General features: G+C 39.3%; 1 protein-coding gene across 1 annotated transcript; it reads right to left on the bottom strand.

Moving 5' to 3' along the window:
* Nucleotides 1–165: 165 nt before the first annotated feature.
* plp2b (proteolipid protein 2b) lies at nucleotides 166–10472 on the bottom strand. The gene is made up of 5 exons (XM_018674534.2): nucleotides 10019–10472; nucleotides 4459–4614; nucleotides 4257–4355; nucleotides 2873–2969; nucleotides 166–2334 (listed from the first exon to the last, which is right to left on the bottom strand). Exons 1-5 carry the CDS (start codon nucleotides 10115–10117, stop codon nucleotides 2321–2323), a joined length of 465 nt encoding a protein of 154 aa, XP_018530050.1. The 5' UTR covers nucleotides 10118–10472; the 3' UTR covers nucleotides 166–2320.
* Between the last annotated feature and the right edge of the window lie 350 nt (nucleotides 10473–10822).

Below are 10822 nucleotides of genomic sequence, written 5' to 3'. Positions count from 1 at the left end.
AATTCATTTCACAGTAACACTCTGCTTCCATCTAGTGGCAATCTGATATATGACGAGTCAACCGAAATATATCTATAAATGAGGTTCTTGTTGAATAAAGCTGTTGCTGCAAACCAGGATTGTGTAGTTTGGGAGATTGGTGTAAAATTTAAGCTACAAAACAGATTTTCTTTGCAGTAACAATGGCTTTTATTTCCCAAAGCGTGGCTGCTTTGAATTGTGAAAATACAAACTGCAGACTTTTGTAAAGCCTGTTAGAAAAAATAATAATAAGGCAATGTTTTAGTTGGACAAATAACCACCAAAGGGAAGAGGAAACAGTTACAGATCATATTAAAATGGTGATATTTACATAATAAAATCTGATTTTTCCTTTTTTCTTCATATGCCACATGTACTCAAAAAACATTTAAAAAAAAAAGACTGTAAAAAGTGTCAACAGAAAAATAATCTGCACCTTAAAAATGTGTTACAAATGTAAGAAAAAGAAAACACAACCTGAGCAAGAATCAAAGTAGACAGGTACCACTGGAGGATGATGACACTAATTCAGATAATGAACATGTGGTTGATGGTTAACGGACGTCTTCGGCTCCTAATGATGCAGACTCTGATTAGTACAAAAACAGCCAAAAGATTTGCTGATCAATGACAGTAAATGACTTCAAATGTTTAGGATTCATGAATAAAGGGTGAACAGGATGAAGGAACTGGTTAATGTGAATGAGACTTTAAGGCACTGTAACACACAGGAAGCACTCTGCAGAGTAAAGATTAAATAACAGAGAAGAAAATGTTTAAACCTCTGAGAAACCTCACTGAAAACACAGAAAATCAAACTCAAGAAGAGCATAATTATGATGTTAAACAATTCCTAAAGCACCCATTCATATATCAGTGACTTCTTAAGTCCAAATGACTAAGTTACTACTTACAGTACACTACTGGTCAAAGGTTTGTGAATGGCGCGATTTTCCCAGTTTTTATTGAAATTTAACCAGGTCAAATCTATTGAAGTCTAACTCTAAATGGAGAAATCTGTCTGCCTGTATTTCAAGACCTACTCATCCAATCCACTTCAAACTTTGCAGGTGTACTGCTGCAGATCCAGAAAAGTGCAGTGTTGACTGAAGTTTTTTGGACTTAAATGGTACAAAGGTCAGCAGTAGTTTACCAAAGGTAAAAAAGAACAAGTGAAAAACCATGAAATTTAATAGAAAACAGGACTATTTCAGGGATAAAGAACTTCCTCCTCTGAGGCAATATTAAGAAGATATTACACAAAAAGAAGTAGTACTGTGCAATGCTTTCAGAATGATGAGAAAAAGACAGACTGCTTAGTCAGGGTTATTTCCAACAGCAAAAACTAGGATGTGGTTGAACGGTCATTGCGGTCATTTTTGCTTGAGAAGACTGAGACGTGAGTGAAATGACCTGTAAGTATCTAAGTGGCTGGTTGAATTCTCTAAATGCCAATGAAAGGTGCTTCAGTGCCTCCTTTCTTATCTCCTTGACCACAGGATACACTGGAATTATCCTTTATGAAAAAAAGATGGACAGATAATGTTGTCGTTACATACACTCTCCTTCACATCTCTCCTTGACTCATGACATATTCCATCAAGGTCAAGGAAAAGTGGTTAGAAAAGGAAGTAGGATGTAATTTTTTGGACTATTTGACCACAGCCCTGGATGGTCAGCTTCACATGATGGATGACCAGCACTGTGGGAACTTCTACAACAGTACTGAGTCAAACTTCCCAAAAAACATTTCATTTCCAATGTAGAAAGAATGCCACAGGTGTATTTGAACAAAAAAAACAAAAAAAGATTAAATTTAGGATTTAGGATAATAGGATTTTTTACAGTGTAAATTTCAACAACTGGAAAAATGGAGGTGTTCTAAAACTTTTGACCGGTAGTGTAGTACAGCAGTGTTATTAGACAAGCTCCTTGACAACATCAACCAAAGTTTTACATGGCCTGTTATAAAGGTTTCCCTTTTTAATCAGTGGCACATTGAGGTTGGACTAAAGGTTTCTGAGGGAAATTCCCCATGTAGCAGACAAGATTTTGTCTGACATGCAGGCACAGATGTACAGTACCACTCCCTTTGGCTGTGTCATCCTCCTCTCAGGCGCGGCCCTAACACAAATCTCTCGTCTGTTCACACCATACAGTGGCATTGATTAAACTGTGACCTGTTCATTTTACTGTCCATCGTCCTCTCTGCTCCACCCTTCTGTTAACTTCTGCACAAATGTCCTCTTTTTGATCTTCTGCTGCATTCTTGACAGAGGTGCATGTGTCTCGGGAGTGTTTAAACTCTGTCATCTGTAAAAAAGAAAAAAGTCAGACATTGGAGGTAACATCAGTAACACTTTATATTAGGGTGCACTTATTCTCCATTAAGTAGTTGCCTATTAGCATGCATATTTGCTCTTTATTAGTCATTATAAAGCATTTATTATTATTGGTATGGACCTTATAAGGTAGTAGTAACACAAGCTCAGTAATTCTCCCTTATGAACACTTGATAATATGATCTGTTCTTACATAACCAAACACAAAACTACTGCTATTAACACTTGTAGTTTTGTGTTTTGTTACGTCAGATGTGTTACCCTACCTTATAAAGTCAATCTGAGCAAAACATAAGTTCATAATTCATGTACAACATCTTCCTTACTTACTATCAATAAGCAGTAACTAGGAGGTTATTGAGGGAAAACTCTTATAATGAGCCAATATTCATGCTAATAAGCAACTAGTTAATTGGTGAATAAGTCTACCCTGATATAAAGTATTACCAAAAGATCTTGTTCTATATATGAATTAAGACAGATCTTGAAAACAAGAGTGTTGCTTTCACCAGTGGAAGCTGCTGTGTGCTGCCTGGTGCTCTTGATTTGCAGGAAGATGGTGTAGGTATCATATGCAAACAACAGACCAGCAATCAAACCAAATACCTAAAAAAAAAAAAAAAAAGCAACAACAACTCAGGATCAGAATCACAATAATAATCACATTCACATTACGGAGTACTGATTGCAAGATTATTCCACTTGGGGAAATCCACAACTGAGAAATGCCTGAGATATTCAACAAATGCGTGAGACAAGTCACTGTGGAGAAACCTGCATCAGTTGTTCAGGAGCAGATGTGATGCATTCAGTCCCAGGCACATGTGGTATATGTATAAACAAAAGAATGAGATAAAAATAGCACAGATTGGATTTGCACAAGCCACAAGGAATGTTGTGAAAGAGAGATGTGAAATTTACCTTTAATCAACAGAGCTCTCCCTGATATCAGACACAGAGTGAGGGCACCACACAACTGTCTCGACTAAAAACCACTTAATAGAAATAGTCTGATTTCCTAATGATTTCATTAATTGATCATAGACGTCTGTGACAATAATACTGGAGATTTTCCAGACACTTTTTGTAAAACTGTCAAAAACATTTTAGAACCAACTGCCTACAGCTGGCAGGAAAAATATTTAAAACTTTTCAAAACTTTTCAAGACCAGCAAATACCCTGTGTCAGTTATTCTTCTGAGACATCAGCTATCAGCATCTCCACCTCAACCTGCTACACTTAGAGCTGCTTGACCCACCACCTCTGTCCATCTTTCTTTCTCTTTCAGTTGCGGTGATGTGTGCATCGATAATATAAGTCACTGAGTGCTGCAGTATTTCAATTTGTGTGTGTGTGTGCCCTACAGCTTCCTGTACACGTGTGTGTGTAGCGTTGTTCCTCTCCTGTCTCAGGTTTGTATCTAAGGTGCTGCCAATACAAACACATCCTGTTTTTGTCTATGAGAAAATCAAACATGTTTAATAGTTGTCATAGTGTTTGTGACAGCTCATGATGGGCTGAAGACGAGCCTCTGAACTACTTCAACTGGTGACAGATTTCTATCTTATCTTATTTAGGGAAATCTGTCTGGGACAAACTGTGGCCAGAGTCTTGTGGTCTGAACTTGACTTAAACAGGAAGGAAGTGTGAGATAAGATCTAGGTTGATACATTAGTCATCAATGTTACACTAACTTATTGCTTTCACTGAGAGTGTGTGTGTATATCAAACTGAAAACAGTAAATGATCATCACCCCCCATCTACTATGAGTTACCATAACTACAATCCAAATAATTCATAGTTGTCAAAACAAACACTAAAACCTGAATGATTATGAACATTTTCAGAATTCAGTTGAAAGCTCAGGTTGAGTCAGAGTGGTTTTACTGACCCCCCCTGCAATACGAGCGCCGTCCCCGGCTCCTCCAATGACACAGATCAGAGAGGTGATGATGTAAAGGACAGCGCCAATGCCAGCACGGAAAAGATCCTGTAGAAAAGGAGGAAGCAGGATGAAGCGTTGTGTAACTGCACGCTCGTATGTTTGAGCATGCGCGTGTCTGTGTGTGTCGTAAGACATGTAGAGCACTCACACTCCAGACCCAGTTGACCACTTGGATCTGCTTGTCCAGCTCCATCATGAAGATGCCGAAGAAGACAATGGCGAAGATCATCTCGCAGATGGCCACAGCGGAGTAGCCTCCATACAGAGACGCGGCGTAGCAGATGAGGACGATTAAACTGATGAACTAAGAGTGATAAGAGAGGGAGAGGGAGGAAGGAAAAAATGTCAGATGTCAGAACGATGAACATATCGAGGGAATGTTTCAGGGTTATGCCAGAAAAATAACAGATGCTGCCTAATTTCCACTAACCAGAGGGTCGGTGGTTCAGCTCCTTTAGTCTGCATGTTGAGGTGCTCTTGAGCAAGATACTGAACCCTGAATTGCCCCTGCCATCAGGTATGAATGTGTACATGAATATGACATATAGTGTAAAGTGCTTTGAGTGGCTGTTCAGACTAGAAACACACTGTGTAAGTGCAGTACATTTAGTTCAGTTCAAACAGTTCACCTGAGAGAGAGCCAACGCTCAGTAACAGAAAAAGATCTGTGTCCACACAATAGCCAAGGCCGGTCAGACAGTAAATCACTCCAACAAAGCCAACATTGTTTCATCTACTCCAGCCAGTTCACAATTTAGCATCCACATAATATCAACCATTTCTGCCAAGAAAACACACTGTATTTTCTACACAAAAATATTATTAGAGTGACACAACTGGAAGGACTGTATCGCCCTCAGTCTGTCAGTCACATGCTGCGTTTTTCTTAGATTTACAGTCAGTGTTTGTTCCATCAAGGTCATGTCTTTCCATATGAGGGAAAAAAATCAGTGTGCATTCTTCTCAGTCCATTCCTCTGAAATGCTGCCAATGTGGAGAAATCATAAAGTTACGCAGCCTACGGCTCAGAGGCTCGCTGCTGTCAAACTGTGTGGGTAGATGCTTTCACACAACAGGGACATATGACAGCTGCGAAGGATTAGAATGCCTAAATAGCATTTATTTTATTGTCCATTTATAAAAATTTCTACATCGCAGAATGACAAATATTCAATTTACTACAATGTGAAATGAAGAAAATCAATAAATTCTCACATTTGAGTAGTTAAAATTTGACATATTTGCACGAAAAATCATTCAAATGATTATTAAGATAAAAGCTGATTAATTTTCTGTTGATAGACTAACTGACTAAACAATTAATCAACTAATTGTTGCAGCTCTAATACACTTAAATATATTAACAATTATATATATATATATATATATATATATATAGAAATATAGAATAAGAAATATAGAATAATATATATATATATATATATATATATATATATATATATATATATATATATATATATATATTTTTTTTTTTTTTTAATTCTATATTTCTTGTCTGTGTGGTGCAACATTTATCTGCTTTGCTTCCCTGTGACAAGTAAAATAATTTATTCTTGTAACGCTTACTAAATACATTGGCTCTGATTCTGATGTGTGTTTAAATAAAGCACATTTTGCACATTGCAGAGTTTTATTCTCAGACACATCAACTCAGTGGTCAGTGTCAAATCACTGCAGTCTATATGATACACACATGATGTAACTGACTCGACACAAGCCCTACATCTGTCACTGCTGCTTCCCCTCCCCTCCACTCTCAACTGTTACACAAACTCACAGCCAGTCAGCCAGTCAGCCAGATGCATCAGTAGTTCATGTGTTCTCGAGACTGGCACAGACTGCCTCTGTAGAGTAGCGGGGTGGCCGAGGCCAAGGTCCCACACAAAAGAGGCTCTATTCGGTCCGGGGCCGGCTGCTCCGAGGGCAGCAGCCATCACACAGAGAAAACACCCACTACACGAGTCCCTGAGAACAAGAACGGCTCTGAGATGTTGACACCTTTATGTTTTCCACACAGCGGCGGATCTGTTTGCATGGGTCGGCTTTAAAAGAATCCCAGCTAGGATCTTATTCACATTGGAATAATGAGCTGCTCTTTTAAACTGACCGGAGAGAAACTGTTGTGAACGGCTGGCTAATTATAGTCAGCAGCTACACGAGAGCCAAGACATAGCCCGTTGTGCAGATACACACCAAACAGCAACAGTTGCTAGGGAAGTCACTTACATTTTGGGGTGGTTTTTAGCACTTGCTGTGGGCTCACTAAAGTGTATACCATGTGTGCTCAGAGGAAAATGGAAAGTTGGGTTTCATTTCATCACTCCTCTTGCCTACTTTTCCCCCCGCTCTTTCCTCTGGTTAAAGATTTCCTTAAAGGAGATTACTAAACAAACAAATGGTTTCCAGTCGTAAGACAATGTGACCACTTCATACTGATAATGTCAACGGTACGGTTGTGAGATCAACTCACTGCATGACTCATCCTCACTTATCTCTAGGCTACTAGCTTAACTGTGCCACATGACAAATAGAAATAATTTGCACTACATGGGTGTGACTGTGACCTGTATGTTGTTCTGCGGCTTCAACATGTTCAAGTATGGTCATGCCTCTGACAAGTAGAATAAAAGAAAATAACTCTATATGTAGTTGGAATGTTTCCTGTTAAAACTTGCTGACAGTGCATGAAGTCAGAAAGGCCATTTTTCCTGCTGACTTGTGGTTGCCTGGGTGGAAGATTTGAACCTCAGTAACCCCGGGGTTAAATATCCCATTTCCTATTAGATTGAACATACAGTGCATGCAAAAGTGGCATGGTCAAAATTGCTGTTAATGTGAACAGTTAAGCAAGTAGAAGACGAAATAATCTCCAAAAGGTATAAAGTTACAGATGACACAGTCCCTTTACATTTTAAACATATATATATATGCTATATATATATACATACATGACAGAAAAGGAAAAGGTTTGGGTACCCTGCATAGTTAGTACCTAGTAGCACCCCTCCGTTTGTAGAAGCTATCCTCTTTTCAACTTCAGTTTTTTTACAGATGGTGTAACGTTTGCTTCCAGAATTTGTTGGAATTTAATTGAATCCATTCTTCCCTCTACCTGTGAAATGTTCCCCGTGCCATTGGCTGCAATACAACCCCAAAGCACGATCGATCCACCCCCATGCTTAACAGTTGGAATGGTGTTTTTTTTTTTTCATGAAATTCTGTGCCCTTTGTTCTCCAAACATACCTTTGGCCAAAGAGTTCTATTTTAACCTCATCGGTCCACAGGACTTGTTTCCAAAATGCATCAGGCTTGTCTAAATGTTCCTTTGAGGATGCAGGAGAGGTTTACTTCTGATGACTCTTCCATGAAGGCCATATTTGTGCAGGTGTCACTGAACAGTTGAGTACCACAACTCCAGAGTCTGCGAGATCTTCCTGGAGGCCTTTTGCAGTCAAACGGGGGTTCTGACTTGCTTTTCTAGCAATCCTACGAGCAGTTCTCTCTGATATTTTTCTTGGTCTCCCAGACCTTATCTTGACTTCCACTGTCCCTGTTAACTGCTATTTCTTAATTACATTTTGAACTGATGAAATCTGTACCTGCTTTGTGGGCGTCAATCATTTTCATTTTCAGAGTGCTAGGCAACTACTTAGAGGAATCCATGGCTGCTGATTGTTGGGACAAGGTTAGAGGACTCTGGGTATTTATAAAACTTTGGAACTGGCAACACCTGGCCTTTCCTAACAATGACTGTGAACAAGCCATGACCCTAACAGGCTAGTTAAGGTCTGATACCTTGGTCAAAGTTATCGGAGAGCTCAAGTCCCCATTCTTCTGCAGGGTGCCGCTTTCTCTTTTTCACGCTAAAATTGTAGAAAACAAAAATAATACACTGAAAGAGTGTTTCATGTTTAACTTTATGCCTTTTGGAAATCATTTCATCTTCACATTTCATCTTCTACTTGCTTAACTGCTCACATTAACAGAAATTTTGACCCAAACTTTTGCATGCCACTGTAATAAGCAGTAATGACATTTCTCTTCCTGTTTCCCTCCCACAGCCTTCTCCCATTGTAAACTATTTCAGAAATCCAACATCACAGATAACTCCCTTTAGAGTAGAGTCCTGAGTGGGAGAGGAAGCAACAAACTACCGAGAGTGTTCAGCGAAGCACAAAGATATCCTTGAATGGCACAGCAGAGATGTGTGTACTAAGCAATTCGCGCATTCCTTTTGTTCCTGGGGCCAAACTTCTCACACACAGCCTGGAATTTCCATTACATCCAAAAAAGAAAAAAAAACTTTACAGTGGGTGGACCACTGGCCACCAACATCTGAGAGCCTGCTTTATAATGAGCTTGTTGAGTTGTGAGACCAGAGCTTTTCATCACTGGCGCAAAGTGCTCTGCTCACTTTTGGCACAGTAACATTTTCAGTACTTTGTTTTTGCTGCTGTGAGATATGTGATAATACTCTGACGCATGTGCATGCGGATAAAACTAATGAAATGCAGCTGCGGTATAGTATACAAATCATTTACTTAAGTAAAAGTAGCAATATACTGTACAGGACACTGTAAAATAACTCAGTTACAAGTAAAAGTTCTGCATTCAAACTTTTACATAAGTAGATGTAGTAAAGTATCCTAAAGTATCATTACTACTTAAGTACTGACATGCTTAGTACTACATGCTTAGTAGTACTTTAATGTTGTCGTTGGTCAATGCAGAGCTAATTTTGCAGCAATGCATCATATTTTATAAGCTGATCATATATTTTGTATGTAAAAACTACAGTATTTCCCCTTTGTAATATGGTGGAGTAGAAATAGAAATGTTTAGAGTATAAATACCACAAAGTTGTACTCAAGTTACTTTCCACCGCTGAAAATGCAGAACTTATGTAAAAGAATTTAAGGTCACAGTGAGTCATGTGTTGAGAGAACACACCACTGTGAAATGCAAACAAAGGCAATCATGTGAAAATGCTGGTCAAGGACAATATAAATATAAAATATTCCCAGAAAGGAAGTGGTTATACGTGTGCCCACAACTTATTAATTACTGAGACTGAGGTGTTTCTTTGGTCTCCTCTGCTTCCTCCTGTTTGCCAGATGTGCGAACGTAATGCAGAGTGAGGGGGAAAAATCACTTTATGAGCCTTTACACTGCTAGGAATATGATATACATTGCATTTTCTCCTCGCCATATTTGGGCTACTGCTCCTCTGCCTACAAATAGTATACAGCCTGTGGTAATGAGCAGACAGGGAGATGCCTGACAACAGTCACTGAGCTGAGTTAACCCATATAACCTTTCATCTGCCATTAACACTCGGCATTTGGCTCTTTGGTGCCAAATGAGTAAACAGTGGAGCATATGTGACAGGTGGAAACCCTTAACCTCTGCTAGTGATCCCTCAACCTCCAGGGCCACATGCTTTTCATTCCCTGTTGCCTTTAAAAAATTAGACAAACCAGTTTTAAAGAAGCCAACACAGCATATTTGGACCAGAAATCAAATCAATAACAATGTAGGCAACAATAACCCACTTTAATATCTATGAAATATTGATCAGTTGCAGAACACTAATGCAAACACTACACATACACCATGTATTGGTCGGTTTTGTATCACGCAGCTGCCGAGTAGATGAAAGTTTTGCTGCTCAGGTCGGTGAACTTACTATTTCTGCTGCGAGGATGAAGCCTTTTTGGGTCTTCACATAACTTTTCAGCTTCTCCATGCAGTTGGCACCGGGGCTGGACGCGGTTGTATCAGCCATTCTGTATCAACTAACTTTTTGTAGCGACAGTGTGAAGTGTGTTTTCCTTTAGAGCCTCGACGCCGACGGAGCGTTTGAACAAACTTGTCTTGAGAGGAAAAAGATATTTTACAGTCCTGGTGTTGCTGCTGCTCCCGCTCGCTGGAAGTTGTTTTCCTCCCGCAGTCGAAGTGAATCAACTCCTCCGATGAAAAGTCGTGTTGTAATATCCTGGTTGCTCTCCGTTACTACCGCAGCAGCTCAGAAGACACTCTGCTTTCAGCTCTAAGGAGGAAGGGAGGAGCTCAGAAGCTGACAGTGGGGCGTTGGCCTCCTCTGGTCTCTGGAGGAACCGCTGCTGTTGGCACCACCGAGCCGAGCTGCCCTCATGCCTTCAGGGGCCCCTGGGAAACGCCATAACTCTTAGTATGGAAGCCCATTTCCGCCAAAAAAAAAAAAAAAAAAAAAAAAAATCCGGGTAAGTCATTGTAATGACAAACTCTCTCCAAATATTGACTTTGTATCTCAAAATAATGACTTAGTAGAATTGATTATTTCATATTATTATATGATAGAACTTATAGAATATGATGCATTGCTGTAATTAAACCGCCCAGCAGTATATTAAGTACTTAAAATTGGCTCATTCTTAAACATCATCAGCAGTGAAATGCAACATAAACATGACTGCAGCAGTAATATTAATCCAAAAACATCATATGCAAT

Source organism: Lates calcarifer, linkage group LG6, assembly GCF_001640805.2.
Source record: "Lates calcarifer isolate ASB-BC8 linkage group LG6, TLL_Latcal_v3, whole genome shotgun sequence".
In the NCBI taxonomy this organism is placed as follows: Eukaryota; Metazoa; Chordata; class Actinopteri; family Centropomidae; genus Lates; species Lates calcarifer.
The sequence above is the reverse complement of the archived record's forward strand: the minus strand, read 5'-3'. Positions and strand labels throughout refer to the sequence as shown.

Excerpts from the sequence above, each read along its gene's own strand:
- plp2b (XM_018674534.2), bottom strand. The coding sequence starts at position 10,117 with ATGGCTGATACAACCGCGTCCAGCCCCGGTGCCAACTGCATGGAGAAG. Across the intron at positions 4,615-10,018 it reads TCATCCTCGCAGCAGAAATA|TTCATCAGTTTAATCGTCCT; the intron begins GTAAGTTCACCG and ends TATCACTCTTAG. Across the intron at positions 2,970-4,256 it reads GCGCTCGTATTGCAGGGGGG|GTATTTGGTTTGATTGCTGG; the intron begins GTCAGTAAAACC and ends TTTTTTTTTTAG.